Source organism: Limulus polyphemus, unplaced genomic scaffold (assembly GCF_000517525.1).
Source record: "Limulus polyphemus unplaced genomic scaffold, Limulus_polyphemus-2.1.2 Scaffold1684, whole genome shotgun sequence".
NCBI classification, from domain to species: Eukaryota; Metazoa; Arthropoda; class Merostomata; order Xiphosura; family Limulidae; genus Limulus; species Limulus polyphemus.
The window spans coordinates 189395-209996 of NW_013667294.1; the positions used below are offsets into that span (position 1 = coordinate 189395).

A 20602-nucleotide genomic window follows, 5' to 3' on the forward strand; every position below is an offset into this window, starting at 1 on the left:
CAAAGATAGGTCACTTTGTAGAGACTAAAGGTCAATTTTATATCATTGGATAAAGTAACATAAGTGCACATGTGCCACGTCATTGTAACTTCTGTATTGTTAGCCAGGCATGGCTGAAAGGTCAATAAAATAAAAATAATACATATATATAAATGTATAATGTTATGAGATTTAAGCTATTTAGTTTAAACATTTAGGTTTTTATGGTATAATTTGTAGTCATTCTAGAACAAAAAAGGCATAATTTATATATATTTCCTAATTATTTTATGGTGGTTACGAGATCAATCAAATCGACCAAACCCATACAGATATTCCTTAGTGAAAATAACAGATAAAATATAAAGTTTTTTCTTAAGAAACGTTTGATAACTGTCTGGAGATAAGGATTTCACATATGAAATTTGAAAATTCTCTGATGCATAAAAGTATTTTTAATCTTAAAATGAAAATTACTTTGCATATTGGATAGGCAACATGTGAAAAGAAAAAAGGCATGAGAAAAACATTGCTTTAGAAAAAATCTAAATTAAATATCTTATTTTTAAAAACTACATACTTACTGGACCTTTCATCTCAAATTTAAAAAAATTTCATACACTAGTTTCATTTTTGTAAAGAACTTTCATGAGAGTTGCATACCCACTTACAATGTAAGTAGGTCATAGTCAAAGGGTTAATAAGTGAATTATTTGCTATTGCCCGCATAGCTCACCAAAACAGTCTTACCTTTTCAATTATATCAAGAGAAGTTTTATTTAATCCTTTACAAAAATATTCATTTCTTGTTGTGGCCCAGGTTACTCTACAGTAAAAAGAAAAAAATGTTATGAATATCCTTGTTGCTGAAAGTAAACAGAACACTGTACATGTTATAATCCAAAACAGGTCCTGAAGAAAGCCCTTATGTTATGATTTATCAACAACAGGTCACTAGGCATTAATATAGACTGAATATGCAGTACACTACTCTAGTAATGGTTTTACTAATAGTTGCAAATTTAATTATTGTTATAATTATTAACTAAAAAAATTCATTATAGAGTACCAATGTATAGTGTATATAAGGAGTAATTAGTTGTTCTTTCAACTAATAAAAGGCTAGTTTAGGTAGCTAATTAACTTTTTTCAATTTACTACTTAAAATTTAATGGTTAATCAAGGTATGTTATTGTAACATAATAGTGAATAGGTTTCTATCTTGGGTAGATAATAACATTGCCAGTTAGTAGTTAACAATGTTATTTCCATTTTTAAAGTTGGCCATTAAGCTATCCTTAAAATGTAAATGTTTTAAACACACAAAAAATGTCTTTGTGATGTTAACATGTGGAGTTTCAAGTTACACTTGATTTCCTTGCTAATATATATTTAGGTACATGGTCCTGTGCAAGGCTTAACACTACAGATTAAAATTTTGTGTAAATGTGGAATAACAGGATTTGCCATTTTGCTTCTTAGTTAATTTAGTGTGGAAATGCCACTGATAGTTAATAATGAAGTCCACGATGCCAATCTGAAGAAATTCAGGAACTGTAAATCTGTCTTATGGAGAGGACAATTGAGTTTTTTTCAAGCAGTTAAGGTATTGAAGACTACTTGATATCTTAAGAATTTATGTAATAGGGTCTGCTGTGCAGCTTTGATCCAAGTTAAAGTTAATTTAGCTAGTTTTGTTTTACATAGACAGAGAGGACTAATCTGTTTAACTATTAAAGTCAAAACCAAGTATAACATCTTTGCTCTTAAAGTAGAATCAAAAAGCTTATCCTATGTTAAGTGTTTCAGTGTGCTATGTCACATCCTATAAATAAACACTGTTCAAATAAGAAGGGTCTTGAAGTGATTTATTTATAAGAAACATTTCAAATTAACAAACACTTCAAATTATTAAAAACAGAACAAACAATAATAAAGTACACGATTGACATTCGAAAACACTATGTAGTACATAAAATTGAAGTTTGTTTTATCTGGAAATAAAAAATTTTATTCAGAAAAAAAAAGGTTGCTATGGGAAGAACATCAACACTATAACATAAGAAGGGGAATAAAAACACTCATAAATAATGCAATCAAGCAAGTACATATAGTAAATTTTTTATAAACAAGACTTTGTTCATTATGAGTTTCATGGATTAAAAATGGCTGTTTTACAAACAAAACACTTTTAAAATTCTAGATCCATACCTGTCTGCTGCAGTTAATGCTCCAAGTTTTTCTTCACCAGCTTGAGGAAGGCTGTCATCTTTAATTATTTTTTCTAGCTGCCTACAGAACACACATTCAAATGCTTGAATCATACAAACTACATGCATGTGGCTCCTTAGAAGTTTCAAAAGTTATTAAACACTATCTAACATTGATATGCAATCTCAGTAGTTAAGAGATATTGACAGATACTATCTAACACTGATATATAATCTCACTAGCTATGGATTGTTGATAGATACTAACTCTGAAATATGATCTCACAAGTTAGGAGTTATTGACAGAAACTATCCATCACTGTTATTTAATCTCACTAGATGGGAGTTGTTGATAGAAACTATCCAACACTGATATGTAATTGCACTAGTTAGGATTTGTTGATACATACTAACACTGATATACAATGTCACTAGTTAGTAGTTATTGATAGAAACTACCCAACACTGATATATAATCTCACTAGTTAGGAGGTGTTGATAAAAACTATCTAACACTGATATGTAATCTAACTAGGTGGGAGTTGTTAGTAAACACTACCTAACACTGATATATCAACTAACTAGCCAGTTGTTTATAAACTATTTAATGTTGACATATACTCTTACAATCTGAGAGTTGTTGGCAATCTGTCTGACAAGTTTAATTTTGTTTTGAAGTAACTTTTATTCATCTGATTAAAAGTCTCTCTCAAACAAATCTCAACTCTTTATGAATTAAAATAAGACTTAACTTTCAAGTCCTTCACATATACAAAAACACTTTATTAGTGTTTAAATATTGCAAATTAAAAAACAATTCTCACAAAAATTTTGACTACTATGAAACAAAATATATGATGTTACAAGGTGTACTATTTTCAACTTAACAACATTGTTGCTTATGTAGAGAAACTTTAATGACTTTTCTAAAAATCATTTCTGTAGTGTCTTGTTAATGAACTATCACAACTTTTGTAGTATCCAACTATACTTTGGTAGAAAGTAATTTTGATTGAAAAAATACATACCAAAATTTGTTAAAGATCATTCACACTCCTATGTATTCTGTTAAGTAGGTTAATTATTTTACTTAAAGCATAACACTTGTACTTAAATGTTTCCTTTTGTATTAACTCTGATGAATATTTCTCTTGACAAATTTCACACATATTAAAATATTCAAACAAAATATATATATAAAATTTAAAAGCCTAGTCATTTGTTTCTTTTACATTATATTTCTGTTAAATATTTACCTAAGATTTTGCTGCAATAAAAAACAATTATAAAAGAATAAAAACTTTTACTATTAATAGATCATTCTCATACACTAGTGATAAAGTTTTCTACATTTTCATTGTTCATACTTGTAACTTTTATATTCACTAACAAAATCCGCATAAAATTTTAATTACTGTTATGCCACATATTTAAGTAGTGAAGTACTACCTCTGTAATTCTATGGGACGAAGTAGTCGAGCTTTGTGGTATAAAGGTAATTTAAAATAACGTCCTTGATGATAAACACAAATATGCTGGCTCTCTCTCATATGCATCAATTTATCTAGACAAAGAGAACACAAAACTATTATTACACATACAAAAACAACAAAAATTATTTGAAATTTAATATACATCGATGTACTTCACAGCATTACAAGTGCCAGGTTTTAACAAACAGACAATGCACTTTCAAAGATGAATGCCAGATCTTAACTAAAAAACATTGATATTAAAAATACACCAGTTGTCAAATTTTAAAAGTTGTATAATTTTCTCCCAAAGGCCATAAGTAATAGATTTTAATTAACAGGCAGTGCTCTTCACAGATTTCCAAGTCCAAATTTTTACTAAAATATAGTACAGGTCCAAGATTACAAAGATCTACTTTTTAATTCAACAGTACTTTTTCTCAAAGCTCCCTAATGCCAAATTTTAACTGAGAGACAGTATTGTTTAGGGTTCATGCACTTCTTAGAGTAAAAACTTCCAAACCTTTTCCAGGACAAAAATGTCAGATTTATAAACCAAATATTGAAGCAATTATTTCTCAAAATCATCAGTTAGCCTTTTTACATTCAGTGTGTTAAAATTTTTTTTTTTTCATTTGGCCGTTATATGCAAGTTTCTTTACTTAGATATATAATTCATACTTCCTCTTCCTACTTCTACCTATTCATCTGCTGTTTTCAGTACAAAACTAATGTCAGTTTGTACTTTGTTTTTTGCTCAAGTGCATCAATGTCCTCTCCTCAGCGACCTTTTGTTTCTTTTCATCCACATAAATATGGTAATTCTGCCTATCACCAGCAGCTCAAATATAAAGTTCTTTATTGATACAAATATTTAGCATACCACCTATATTGACCTTGTACGATCTAAAACAAGTTTTTGTCTAACATTGGAGTCCTCATTCATATTTCGTATTTCTGTTTGTTTGTTTATAGCAAATCTCTTCTTAATACTAGCATATTGAATCAAAAGGAGACAGAGCTTCCTCACTGATTCCAATAATTCAGTATGGGATGAGTTTCCAGCTATGTATTCAAACAGTACAGTATTGATCCAATTTTCTCCTGTTTTGGATTTAAAAAAAAATCTCAATTTGCTTCATAATATCATCACATTTAGCCTTTCATATTCTTTCGGCATTCACAAGACTACTAAATACTCATTTCATTCCTGATTTACATTCATCCTCTTCAGAAACCACAAGTCTTGGGTCTAGTTAAGTAAGGCCACTCGTCTGTTTCAAAACAGGTTGCTCCATTTCTGACTCTGTATCAGATGGAAAGATCCTCCTCCTTCTTACATAAGGCCTAAAGCAACTTCTCATTGTTGTTTTGAGATGATATCTGAAAAGTGGACTAATTAAAGAAGGTAATGCTTCCTGGAGTCAACTGGTAAAATAGATCTCAAGGACAAGAAATCTTATTATAATTATAACACGATAGACATGAGTTTTGCTGCTGACAAAGTGCTCATGAGGTTTTTGTGACTAAAAATTCTGGAGTAAGAATGGAATGTATGACAGTTTGTGCTACCATAATTCTTCAGAAGGTCTGATTTCACTTGTTGAATATGTGGAACCATGAAAAACATAAGTCTGTAGGTGGTACCATGATTCATCATTCATGGGGCATGCCACTGCAAAGGATATCTTAAAGTTTATATCTTGAGAATGTATATCAATTATCAGTAGATGGTCCAAACATAAGTTGGTTGTTTTACAAACTGTTGCAGGAGGATATTTCAAAAGAAACAAATAGGGATTGCACCATGTTCAACATATGTTCTGAAGCCTTCATATTTTGTTTCTATGCCTTCAAGACAGGTGACTCCACTACCAAATGGAGTGTCAGCTCTTGCTATCTAGCTAGTACTGGATTGGCTATTCAAATATTCATTGGCTAGAAGAGAAGACTTCACTAAAGTTAGAGGCTGTTAATCTTTCCCAATAGAGTTTTGCCAGCACAATTGAGTTTTTACTTTAACAGATCATAAAGAAACATAATGAAATTTTTCTTTATTTTATCCCAGTTAGTTAAACCTCAAAATATCATTTGCAAACTACTAAAGACAATGTAGCTATTGCAGAGGGGGCTCAAATTTGGCCATTTATTACCAAATATGTCAGGCAGGTTAAAAAAGCACTATTCCATCTACATTGCAATAATTTGCAGTTGTCAAGACCAGTACTATGATCCCCCAGTCATTTCTATGATGACTTTTTTTTTTGCTTGGAATGTGTAATATCACTAACACTTTCACTAGACAGTAAAATAATTGCATGTTTTTTATTTTCCTGGATTGTCCAAACAATTTAGTCTATAACTGGTTCTATCCCAAAACAACATAAGTACAATTTGCTCAGTACAAGTAAACTTTAAAGCAATATTGCAATCTGAGAATATTTATTGGAAGAACTGATTAATATCCTCCCATGAATTACAAAAATAATGGCTGGAAATACATTATAAAGTTCACAGAACCTCCATATCTCAAGATATTTTCCCTGGACACAAAAACATCCACAGTACTAGCCATTCACTCTGCTAAAACAGTACTCTACAACCAATATTTTTAGTATGAGGTCAAACAAAAGATTGGTACAGCATCAATGTTGAAGTATTAGGCCTAGTGTTGGTTATAAAGACAGGCACGACACAGTCATACTGTCGGCATAAGTCCACCATTTGGCTTTTCATTAGTTTTGCCTGATTGAAAAAAATTCCTAAACTTGATTGATGAGCCTCCTCTATCTGTCTCCAATTGTTGAACAGCATCATAAGCATGTTTATTCCTCTGCATATGGCTGGTCAATGCAATTTTTCCCATATTGAAAATGTCGAAATGCTTATTACAAGCCTTGCACTTAGTCAATCAATCTTCCACAAGCCATTCTTGATACTGTTGATTTAGAAGCCAATCTTTATTCAGATAACATTTTCCCATTGTTATTTTGCATATTGAATACTCCAAAATTTGAATGACATTTCTCTCACACACAAGCACATGCCATGCATCTCCTAGAGAAGTAATTAGCAAATGCAGCATTGCAAATGAACAGCTACATACTTGGCAAGAAGTTTAATATATGTTTCAATCAATGAAGTCAGAAATTGATAAAAGGAGATTTGATTTCAAAAGTGGGGTGGGGATTAACTTAATTTCATGTATTTAACTTTTGTAATGAACTAAAAATTAAAAAAAGAAATAATATCAACACAGTTATATTTTTCAAGGACTTTTCCACAACAGTGACATGGCATTTTTCAAGCACCTTTCCAGCCCACAAATTCCAAATTAGAAAAAACAAATGAACCTCATAATTCACAAGATCCCAAAAATATAGTTTTTAACTCAACAATGCTCTGCACATAGCCAGAACTTGTCTAACAGATAATGCTCTTCATAAAACCATCAAGTACCAGTGTTTAATTAATAGAAAGTACACTTCACGTCACCTCAAATGCCACAATTTAATATCTAACAGAGCAATGTACTGAGAACAAGACTTGGGGTGACATAAACTTCAACAAACTAATACAATTGCTCTTTGATAATACAAATGTTTTTTGATTTATAATAACCAAGCATTTCATGCCAAATCCCAAATATAAATGTCTACATTGATAATGTCAGACACTTAGTTTACACTTTCTGATGACCTGGTCAAAATCCATGCATATATTTAATAGTTTCTTTTAAAGTTTTACATAATTCCAATGCAATTAATATCAGCTTGAAAACCAAAACATGCTTTTTTTTTCTCAACTCTCTATACTAAATTTATATCAAGATGTTATGTTTTTTCACAATGCTGGAACTTATTTTCAAGATCTGATTCAGAACTTAAACTTCACCTTACTTTACTGTGCTCTTTCATGGCAACTACAGTTTCACAAATTTATTAAGAGATTTGAAAATGACCTCCACAACCTTTTAATTATGGACATACCTATGACTACTATTTAAATTATCAATCAGTAAAAAACTGTGAAAAGTTATTAACATTCAGTAGCTACAGGCAATACTGAGTTCAGGAAAATGTACTTCCATTAAAATAAATGGATGAGATCTGCTTATAGGATTTGTACAAACCTACATTAGTTGTAACCTTCTTATAAGGCTTAGCAAATTTCTGTTGGAAGCTGTAGAAGCGAAATGCATAATATACTATTTCAGTAGTTAGAAAACAGGAAAATTACAAATACAGCAAATCTCTAATATATTACAAGTATTATTTAGATCATATAACATGTTTAGTTTTATTACAAAATATGCTAATTAAGGTTGCTGTATTAAATATTATTCTTTCCTGTGAGTGGCACATTTTCAAGCATTGCATTTATTTTCCTATCTACTTCCTGATACAACAAAAAATAAAGCAAAAAATACATTTACAAAAAATTAGAATTATTATCTTCAGAATATTTTTTTAATATTAACTCTTTCAGCACGGGCTCAGCCCCCTGGGAACGACTTCGTAACCATTTTGCTTTTGTTGTAGTTTTCATGCTATAACATGTTGCCTATCCAACATGCAAGTAATTTTCATTTCAAGATTAAATATACCTTTATGCATCCGAACATTTTCTAATTTCACATGTGAAATCTTTATAATGTCCGGATAGTTATCAAACATTTCTTAAGAAAAAACTTTATATTTTATCTGTTATTACATGAGCAATATCTTAGCAAAATCAAAAGATAAGAGCCTCTTATTTTATATTCTAGCTTGTCAATATTGGTAATTTGAGTTCCTAATTTGTATGAAACTACAGACTTAGTATTTTGACATCACAAACATCTAATTTGAATCAGTGCTGCATTCAACGTATCATGTGACACACAAAAATCAGTGTTTAGGTGTATTTTTTTAATATTTACTTTTAACTTAAGAAATTAAATAATGTATTATACTAAAATTTAAATTATAATCTACAGTTTGATACCAAACTTAATGAAATAAATTCATAAAACAGTAGTTCATTAAAATTTTGAATGCGAGTCAACAAACACAATGACATGGCCTTTCACCCGTGACCCGTCTGGAAAGGGTTAAACAACTTCAGCTGTTAATATAAAATTTGAAAAGAGCTTTTACCTGTTTCAATGCCTGGAATACGTGTAGTATTAAAAAGTCGTTCATACTGCCATGAACACAAAGGCACTGTATTTTGGACCATTATCTATAAAAAACAGTTGTAAAATTCTTAAACAAAAGTACCATGCTGTTAAACATTATCTAAACATAAAACTTCAACACAAAATAATTTGTGCACGTAGCTGTTTGGTAATAATAAAAAAAACTTACAAAAACACTACTTTTTAAAAACATATAATTAAAAAGATCAAGATGAAGACACATTATTGAATCATTAGAGAGGAGCAAACAAAAATTATTTAAAAATAAATGTGCTGTCTTGAATCACAGACTCACTTATATAAAAGAATCAATAAATGTGTGCATTTTGGACTACTTTTGGAGAAAAATTTTATTTCAGCATAATAGCATTTTCATAAAACTATTATCTAAAATATAAAAGTTCAAAACAAAGGTTCTATTGTTCTCATAAACATAAAATATCAATAAGAATATGTTGTAAATCTATACAGTATATTATTAACTTATAAAGTGTTGTCTATTGATTGTACTTCACCAACTTATTTACGATTTTTGCTCTCTTTGTTTTTAAATAGATTTAATAACATTTATGTATTAAACACTGAATTCTATGGGCAGCCCATGCTGTCAAAGTTAAAAACTTGAAATGGTTAGTTGTTCAGAGTACAAATGCAAACTTCATAGTCATGTGGACCTTGAAGTAATATGCTGAAACATAAAATGATATGGTGCTCATGTATAAATAAACAAGCCTTATGATAAAAAATTGTTTCTTTTACAATAATTGGTTAAGACAAGAAATGATCCGAGTTGTTGTACAAATAAACATGTTATAATTTAATATAAATATTCTTATATCTTTTGAAACAATCAAAATGAGAAAAGATTGGGTGCTCAGTATAAAAAATAAATGTGTTGTATTACAAACAAACAGTGTTATTTGAAATAATAATTTAAAACAAGAAATGATAAGGCAACTAAAGAAATGGTTAAGTCCTCAATATACACAAAAAAAACCCTCTTTATACACAAAACATGAGACCATATGACTGATGCTCTCTGACATCATTGAGAGTCCCAAAATGAAATATGTTTTGTGGTGCAATATGCGGTGAACATCGATGGCAAACAAGTGTGACTGGAGATGCCTTCAAGGAAAGGTGATATAAGAAACATGAGACTAGCAGTTCATAGGGAGGAAAGGGCATGGAGAACAAGATTTAGACTCCAGTCCAGCAAGTGAGTGGTCAAGGAGGTCAGTGGAGATGCATAAAATGAAATAAGAGGGAAATAACTGGAGAGGAAAACACACGGCAAAAACGGAAAAAATGCAAGGTAGATGACAGGACAGCCCTAAAGCCCACAATGGTTGAAATGGACAGATATGGCACCCGATATGTGACAAGTCAGCAATTGAATTTGATAATTATGAGCCAAGAAGAGAAGCTCTAGAGTGCAGGAACATAAGGACCAGATCAAGTCCCCCCCATTTCAGGTGATGTGAGAGATAACCATCTAGAATGAATCATAACTGTCATACCAATCAAGACTACAGAAATTGAACCATCACCTGATGAACAGTAAAGGTTTCCAAAATACTGATGTGAAGACTCAACTCCTCCACAAAACTAACACCCTGAGATCTCCCGTGTTTTACAGCACACACCCCATCTTGACAATGAGGCATTTGTGAAGATGTGGATATCCAGATGGGAGAAGTAATAGGTACCCCACTGTCATGTTGTTCTTGTTTAACCACCAGAGGAAGTCAGACAGAAAGGAAGCAGAAAGAAATATCTGTAAATCCAGAAGGTCCATGATGAGGTGCCACTGATCTTGTAGTACCCACTGCAAGGAATGCATGGGGGCATGGGCCCAGAGGGATAGGAGCCTCCAGTGATGGCCAAGTCTCCAAAAGAGACAAGAACCTCTTGTGCAAGGACAGAAGGTGCTGATAATGCCATCTGAACTAAAACCTCCATGGCTCACAGACAAAGTGGAGAAAGCTAGGCTAGACTGAACTGCGAGTTGAAAAAAACAACAACAGAAGAACAAGATATTGGGTGGGGTAGATAATGGACTTCTCCACCGAGGCAATCCAACCCACCCAAGCAGCTTCTGCAAAGTTTGGTAAGTGTGGAAGACTTAGCAGAGGATGGAGCCAGAAGAAGCCAAACATCCATATAAAGATGAAAAGTAAGCCTGAAAAAGTACGAATCAGGCAAACGACCAAACTCCCTGACAGAAAGTACAGGGTGCCAATACCAGCCCAAAAGGAAGAACTCAGAACTGTTAAACATGATCCTTGTGGAAGAAATGTAGATAAAGGCATGAAGGCTGAGCAATAGAGATGTGAAGATAAGCAATGGACACACTGAATCTCATCATACAAAGCCCTGGAAGAAAAGCCCATCTGAGAGACAGGTAGGATTCCATGGTGAACTGAGGCTAATCGATGAAGCGATTCAGATGGGAGAGATTAAAAACAGGACGCCAATACTCAGTCTTAATGGGGAAGATAAAAAAGTGGGGAAAAAATCCTGGAAACACAGAAGAAAACTCTTCTATGAGATGCTGACAGAAAATTTGATCTTGAGGAGAGGGATGAGCCAGAACAAGGGATAGGGTGGTACGAAAAAAAGGAGTCCTTCTAACAAAACTCGAATGACCCAAGGGTATATTGAATGATGATATGCAAGTGCATGAGCCTCTGCAGTATGTGGGAGGCATGGCATACTAATCCCCACACGTAAGAGATCTGCAAAATATTAATCACGATCCCAATATTAGGTGAAAGGGGGAAATTCAACTTAACTAGATGCTGCAATTAATAAGGAAGGGGAGGAATCAAATGACATGGGTCTCAAAGACAAAACACAACATTCCTGTGATATCAAGTCTTAAAAAGGGTGACTGACGTCTAGATGCTTCAATAGGCTGAGAACATGCCTATACAGCAAAGGAGGGGGAAGGGGATGCTGTCCATGTCCACATCATCCTGAGCTAAGTCTTCAGGTAAATGGCAGAATTACTTGTAGATCGAGAGATCCTTTGGCCTGCATGAAATAAACCATCTCCCAATGAACTATGGCTGATCCTTCCTCTGCCAATAATGCTGCACGTGCAGTCATTATCAGGAGATGTTAAACACTGGTACCATCAATAGACATTCTACTTGTAACACTAAGTTGTGAAGAAGTTAAAAAATATTGACTGACTGAGAAATACAATTCATAATCAAATAAAGAAATCCAACTCAATAGTGGATTATAAACAATACTTTGAATATGTTCAAAATGCACTAAAGAAAAAGAAAATGTTTGAAATCAAGTACTAATTCTTAACACAGTGTGCCAAAGCAAAAAGTGAAGATTGGGTTCAATAGCATAGATGGAGTCAGCTGCAATAGCATGGTTTGTCACACTCCTATTGATGGAAGATTGTTTCATACTAACTTGCATGCTTAAATGCTGCTGAAGCATGTGGTATACACGTAGAATTAGGTGGGAGTTTGAAGTCTAGTGGCAAGCAAAAAGTTGTGCACTACAGGGCAGTCAAAGTTATAATTTTCCTATACAAAAATGTCTTTCTGATAAGTACTTCCCTCTTCTCACAAGATTACATTTTTCCCGTTTTGTGTGAATTTGTTTCAAAATGCATACCACAAGCCTTCCACATCCCTCTGTTGGAATACAAAGTTCAAACATGTCTCTCATGCAAATCATTATGTGTCAACTCTCCACCAATAGGAAAGCACCACTATCATGTGACGCAAGAGACTCCCTCTATGCACCACTACTAACCTATCACCTTGAAGTTTGGCAGAAGACACGAGCATCAGAAGATTGCAGAGAGAAAGGGTGGGCAGTGTGAGAGGAGGGAAGTACCTATTGGAAAAACATTTTTGTATAGAAAAAGTATAACTTCCAATACACTACTGGAATGAGAGAAACAGATCAGGTGATCAGAGGAGGGGCACCACACCATTTCTGAACCAGCTATCTCTTTGCCATGAACTGGTGGGATTAAAACATAGTGGAATATGAAGGGAGCACATCTGCATGGGAAAGGATAGATCTGTAATGTGATCCCAAGCAGAGAAACAGATTTACTCAATCCCACATAATTTGGGTATTGGAGGATGTGTCCCATGGTGTAGAGTGGCTAGAGTGCATCAAACCATACTTGGTAAGTCAAATACATTCAAAACCTCACTCGCTAGGTACTGACATCCATGCAAAGGTAGGATGAGGATCATACCATCTTCACCTCAAGCCCTAGAGTCATGAATGTACATATAATATCAACTCTATGAAATGTCACAGGATGAGCATTGAGTTAGAGACCTGGAAATGTATCATCTGGTATCCAAGGGAAGTTCATAGCATGTAATCAACCTCCACGACTGTGAAACCAGTCTGAAACATCCACAGGTCTATAACATCCTCATCCTTCTGAGAACGAGGGAATGCCCAGGATAGAAGCAGAAATAGGCCAAATAGACCTTCTGTGACCCACAACACTGAAGATAGAGTCAAGGGGAGAAGATGGATGATGTATAAGGACTTATGTGGTTGGTTTGCACGATCTCCAAAACCTCACTTGACAGGACATGAGGGTAGGAGGAGGGCACCCAATCGGAGGGTTGAGCTGCATTTAGGCATCTCCCTCCAGACATGTGTCACTCATCCTAAGGATCTTTCTACACTGACAGAACACCACCACCCTACTCTGAACTGAATGGTTATAGCAATCTTTGTGGAACCCATTCAGCAGGTTGCCTCCATGGTCAACCATCCCAGCAGCTTGGAACTGGTAAGTGGTAAAAACTCCCATACTCCACTGGACTGGAAGAAGGGGGGGGGAGAAGTGCATTGGAGAGTCCGAAGAAACTGCTACATCCAAGACGGCAATGGGTGATCACAAAACCCTATTTTGAAAGGCAGAACATACCGATTTATTCAGTCCAGGCAAAGTAGGGATGGACAACGATCCCCTTCTGCTTTACCCATGCTATCCATGAGTGGTATGGTCTGGAACAGGCATTTGTATGAAGCAAACCTCACAAGGTTATTCACACTCTAGTGATCTTGTGAAACACCCCATCTCATAGTGTGCATAGCCATGGACAAAGTGCATGAATCAACTTGGCATACAGTGCAGAATTATGTTTTGGTTTATTTGAGTATAAATATATCTGAGAATGGTTATAGCCATCTAAGTGGAACCCATTCAGTGTTCAGAAAGAATACCTGGTCAAGCTCCACTCGCCATAGAGCAGGATCTAAAGTGAAGTTGAAGCAAGGGCCCCAGAAAGAAAAGAAAGCATAAGTAATGACTTACCTCGGGTCAATGCCATGCCAAAATCTCTAGAATATCTACAGGCAGCAGGCAATACCCTGATAAGGCAGAATGTAGTGGGAGATGAACGTGTGCAGAGTTGTCCACATGCCCTACCGTAGAAGTTCCTCCAATGGAGAAGGTAAGGTGTAGGATTTGATGGGAAGACACGGGAAAGAGATCACACTGGGAGAGGAACAAGAAAGAATAAGCCAACTGGATCAGACGATGAACCCAATTGGTCAGGGTAACAGGGGAAAGATCCAGGAAAGAGGAAGTTTGCCATGGGATAAAGAGGAGGGAACAAGAACCCTGGAAGGAAGCCATGCATGCAATGTAACAACAGAGGGAATGTACTGGCCAGAGGAGTGTATCTTGATCAGGACGAAGGTAGAGATGAAAGATAGAGGGAAGAGAGATATGGTAATAAGAGGAATGACCCTCTCAAGCCACGAAGTCTGGGAAAGGAATGCATGATCCAGATAAAGGATGAGGTAGGTTGAATGATACAAGGTCCTGGTGATGTCGAGGACAAAAATATCCATTCCATGATGCCCACAAGCCAATAGAAAGAGGAAACATGCCTTAAGGGAGAGGTACAGATGAAAGATAGAGGGAAGAGAGATATGGTAATAAGAGGAATGACCCTCTCAAGCCACGAAGTCTGGGAAAGGAATGCATGATCCAGATAAAGGATGAGGTAGGTTGAATGATACAAGGTCCTGGTGATGTCGAGGACAAAAATATCCATTCCATGATGCCCACAAGCCAATAGAAAGAGGAAACATTGTAATTAAAATATGCATTATCAGTAATATTAGTAACTCGACCTTGTCATTTTAAATTTTCATTATTAGTTTGTTCTATTTGCAAGCATTTAAACATAAAATTTGTAATAAAACATTAGCTTGTTGAGGTTTTCTTAATATTATTTCAATTACTCATTAACAAATTTTCTAAACTGGTGACTATATCATAAAGTAAATGCTTTGTAATCTGCTAATTTCTAAGAAAAGAAAAGTTTGAATCGTTACTATTTCACAATGTAATGACGAATAAAAATTTATTAAATTAATAATGATTGTATCTTCTGATATCAAAAGTCTTCAACAAATGTTAAAGTTATTTGTGTTAACTGAAAAGATAAATCCATCTCAATTAAAACAGAAAAAATGTTATCACAAATGTAGTAAATACTTAGTTACGATAAATATTTATTGTTGTGCTTAAAAAGAAAGTTATGTTACATACAGGCTCCAATGTTTGGCGATCTATAGATCTTCGAAATAGAATGGCTGCATAAATAATATTTGCTGCTCGAGCAGCTTGGTTTGTAGTGGGATGAGCAAGAAGAGCATCCTGAAACACACATTAGGTAACCACATGACAGAAGTTTAATAACAAACAATATATGATTTTGATAACAATCAAGTCCTTAAATTTATTAAATTCGAAAATTAATATTGGGATTTTTTTAATTCTATAATAACCTGTATTAAAGTAATGATCCAAGAAGCAGTGATTCTATCTACAAAAAATCATATCCTTACAATATTTTGATTAGAAGTTTCTAGACTAGTTTTGGACATTGGGCAATGTGTAAAATAACATTACTTAGCAAGAGGTATCCAAAATAACCTTGCACAATGTGAAGATATAAAACAGCCTTGCATATTAAAAAGAAGTCATACCTTTTATGTTAAACACAGATTAAAAATATAAATAAATAGCAAAAAATTCAGATCACCTAGTGACAATATAAAAGATTCACAAAGTGAAGTGTTCAACATGACCAAGAGAGGAGTCAGGATACCATTTTTTGCTTACATACATTAATTATAACTATCATTCTTCAAACAATAAATACTTTTAACAAACATCCATAAAATATTTGTTAAAATGTTAAAGTTTTCTTTAGATAATTAGTTAAGCCTACTTACTATGCCATAAAAATTACTGTTCACCATCAAAGGAGACCTGCCACGAAGATAAACATATTCCTCCCACCAATCAGAAACCTGGTTAGATGAAAAGAAAGGCCTTAAAGTTTACTTACTTAAAATAATGAACAATAAATGGGAACCTTCTAAATATTATTTTGCAGAACTATAACAAAATAATGGTTCATAAAATTTTTTTTGTTTGTTGGTTGTTAAACACAAAGCTACTCAATAGGCCATTTGTGCTATACCCACCATGGGTATTGAAACCCTGTTTTTAGCATTATAATCCTTCAGACTTACTGCTGAGCTATTGGGAGGCTTAAAATTTTAACAACTATTCAAGTAACCTTTGGACTTGATAGAAAATGTAATTTAATATATACTCCTTGGCGAGTAAGATCATGATACTTTAATATACAGAAGAAATATGATTTAGTAAGTAGAGAGATGTAAACAAATATCGAAAAATAAATCAGTTACATTACAAACTAATTTTTTTATCTATAAGCTTCAGGACACAACACTTACACAGTCCTTTACTACTCTTGCTGGTACATTTTGTAAATATATACATTTTTATAAATTTTTATATTTGGACAGGCCTGACTTAAAGTACAATGAAACTTGTCATATTTGCAGTTAAGTGCTAAAGTGAGATAACAGGAGAAAAAATAAATGTACATTTTGACTAATCAAACAATGTGCTTATGAAGTGTAGAATTACTGATGTGAAATTATCAAAGTTAAGTGATTAAATACAGTTTTTAAAAATAACATCATCTATTTTCTCTGCATACTAAGTAGTTTATAAGTGAAATTTAAAAATATGCTGTACTGTTAAAATATCTGGCAGCTTTACTATTACATGAAAATCATTTTAAATGACAATCAGATAACAAACAAATTTATGGTTATTACAAATATATTAAAATGTCCCTCACCACAAGCATTCCTAGCAAAAACAACTGTGATCAATATAATCATACAAATGCCTTGCTGTTAGTTGTTGAAATGGTAATAAAAGTTTGAAAAATGAATTACAATAAAAACACTACTAAAATATTTTAATGGCAATAGCTTCCTCACAAACAGGAGATTACAGCTTACATCACAATATTTACTTCTACATTCTTTGACATAAACAGTAGATTTACATCTTTGTATGGATATTTTTCTTTGTCTATATTAGTTTATGTTTAATGAAAACATATCTTTGCTTTAACAGTTATAAAAAAATAGCTTATGTACTTTAGAAAAGGCAGAAGTATATCAAGACTGAAAATCAGCAATTTATTTTCATTCTACCATATCTGTGTGGTATTTCAAAATGACTGACAGTTCAATATCATGTACCACAATACAGGAGGTTCAGAGCTAAAGTGTGCAAAACAGCAAAGGAAAAACTCAAAAACTTAAGCACAACAAAAAAAATAAAACTAATTTCCACACAGATTACTCTCTCTCTCTCTCTCATAATATGGATGTCTTCTCAGTACCAGTAGTAACTCTATGGCTGTTAGAGATGGGTAGAAAAATTAATGCACTCTGCAAAGGATAGAATTAATTTGAATTCTGATCATATTATAATGTCAGTCAGTCCAAAGCCCTTGCATAGTATTCTTCAATTACCTATATTAGGGATTATTCTCATTGTACATTCAAAGGGAAATGAACTCCCAGTTCATACAAACCTGTGCAAATCCCTGCACAACCTCTTTCACTTGGGTATGACCCACAACTATGAGAAAAGAAAATGGAGAAGAATGTCCAAGTGAATATAAAGCTCCCTGGAATGATCATTGGGCATGAATCCTAACACTGTAGATGCTCACACACATTAAATTAAAAGAAGAAACACTCAAGAGATAGAGATTCTGTTAAAAAGATCACAAGAAAGATACCCAAGCATCACAACTCAGAAAAACATTCCCAATATCTATATATATTCAGTAAATTATAGTCCAACATTTTTAAATATATATCTTTTACAATTTTCTGATATGACACTGTATATGTATTCATATATTAAATGTCTGCATATTAAAGACCATAACACAACATATCCATATAAGAGATAAAATTTTTAATGAAATAGACCAAAAAGAATCATCACACAACTGACATACAACACTAATGTGGAAATGGTAAAATGTACAGGGGTAGGAAAAGTGTCTGCAGAAGTAGGGCCCACACAGCAACAGCTTTACATGCTATCAGACTTACACCTATTCAAAGAGTCACATGTGAAATAAATTTATAACTAAAATACATTAGGGGGCAGATATGGGATGTTCAAGCACACAATGTCCCAAACATCTACAACCATCATTCACCATCTGCATTCAGTAATCAGGGTGAGACAAACATCCAGCAGAGCTGATTACCAGCATATTACGTGGAGGTACACTACAAAATTCATGACTATCATTGTGTATACACTGAAAAAAAAATTTAGCATAGAAAATTGAATAGCTGGTAGTTATTTCTACTAGCATTAGAATGTCAGATTTATTTTTTTGCACTAGACAGTAACCTTAAAGCCATTACAACCTCACAATGAAAATGAATGGTCAAATAAAAATACTTTCAACCAGGACTTTCTATACTTTATTACATGGAATTTTCTCAACGTACTTTAAAGCTGTTGACTACACTTCTTACTTTGTAACGTCCATAACAGGCAACCACATAGCTATCTAAAAATAATTTGTTTAACTCACATAGTTTGTAGACCACCAAGACTTGAGCCATAAGTAATGTTGAAGCTTTGGTCCAATAGTACTCTTAAACTCATCTACAAGTTTCTCCATTCTGACAAACTGCTGGTTGTTACATAAGGGACGAATCGAGACCAAGTACTACATATAAAGATAGGATAAAAATGAACATTAGTCATTACTTATATATGTATAATGTAAAAACAATATGGAAAACATGAAAATATAGAAATTGAAAAACAATAGTGATATAAATACAGGAATCACAAACAACAAAAAAATTGCAACTAGATGGTGAATTTATTAATGGTACAAAACATTATCACAGAAAACATAAAAGAAAAGCAAATGAGTTGTAGAATGAACTACTATTTTGTATGCAAGCCTTTGCTTTACACAGTAATACATTACACCACATTCTCAAGCTGTCATACAGTTTTTCAATGTATGATTACATAACATTGTTCCAAGTGTCCTGTATTACTTCTCATAGTTCAGCCAAGTTCTTTGGTCATCTTTTGACCTTCTCAGTTTATGTATAAGCCCTTACAACTCACAAAATATTGGAAATTTGTGTAGAACAAGCCATGGATGAGTGTATTCCATCAGTCTGTTTACTGTCTAAGGTATAATTTCATCACATTTTCTGTATGCTATGGATTTATGTTTTGATGTAAGATGAATCCATGCCCAATGAGTTGTGTTTCTGATGGAATAACTGAATCTGACTGTTCTCGTTAGCAGTCAAAGTGTTATTAGTTTTGTGTAGGTTACTGACACTGATGGCTAAGATGCAATCCTACACTTGTACTAATCCCCCACCACTGCAGGAGTTGTACATTAACTACAATACCTTTCTCCTCACTGCTGTCAAACAACAAAAGGTCACGTGACTTGGTCAAATTGATCAACCCCATGTTGAGAGAGTTAAAGATAAACCCATGTTTTAATTGATCAGCAACAATGAATGACCACAAAGGAAATTTGAGATTTTTGAGATGATGAGAGTATTTTTAATTTTAACATGAAAATTACTTTGCACACAGACTATTCAAAACAAATACTCAGTATATTCATGGACAAATCTTTATTTTATTCAAAATACTTCACTAAGAAATATGACTTTTTGTATGTGAAAGACTAGAAATATTAACTGAAAGACTGCCAAATTTTGTGAAGATATACCCAATATATTGAGAGTTATAAGTATTAAATTTATAAAGACTTTAAAATCGAGTTAATCCCTAAAACCTCCTAAATGCATTGCAAACGTTTTTTTTTTCAATAAATCCTTATAGTTTATATGTTATTTCCTCTACCCTATCTCAAAATGGGATTGGTCAATTTGACCAACCATGTAGCCACTAAAAAAAGAATTGAAATAAACCTAAATTAACCTTTTTCCTTTCTAGAATGACTTCAAATTGTAGCACAAAACTACATTCGTTTATCCTAAGTAGCTCTAAGATCGTAACATTATACATATGTTTATAATTAAATTTTACTGTTTTATTGCCCTTTGAACCATGTCTATCTACTATCCGTGCCATCATAAGTTATAAACCACTCGGGGAACATGCTATTGCTCATTACGCTATTGAATTAAATTACCCATGAGCTGCTGGTGTGCGTGCCTCATGAACCATTTTAATTATATTATTATTATTACTTATTTTACTTACTCTAGTTTTAAATAACTTAAAAAGATCCATACTTTTAATTTTAGTTACTTTTATAATAATAAAGAAAGAATAAATATGAAAAACAAAAATAAAATACTTA

The 20602-nt window shown here is 33.1% G+C and overlaps 1 protein-coding gene across 2 annotated transcripts in view; it reads right to left on the minus strand.

Moving 5' to 3' along the window:
* The window catches only part of LOC106464549 (carnitine O-palmitoyltransferase 1, liver isoform-like), a 101355-nt gene that overhangs the window by 33315 nt on the left and 47438 nt on the right, over window positions 1–20602 (minus strand). For both annotated transcript variants that reach the window (XM_022392283.1, XM_013924694.2), the window contains exons 6-12: window positions 18824–18961; window positions 16101–16178; window positions 15412–15519; window positions 8800–8884; window positions 3639–3753; window positions 2191–2271; window positions 730–805 (exon numbers count right to left, since the gene is read on the minus strand). In XM_022392283.1, coding sequence (XP_022247991.1) covers window positions 730–805; window positions 2191–2271; window positions 3639–3753; window positions 8800–8884; window positions 15412–15519; window positions 16101–16178; window positions 18824–18961 — 681 coding nt within the window. The remainder of the gene's footprint in view (window positions 1–729; window positions 806–2190; window positions 2272–3638; window positions 3754–8799; window positions 8885–15411; window positions 15520–16100; window positions 16179–18823; window positions 18962–20602) is intronic.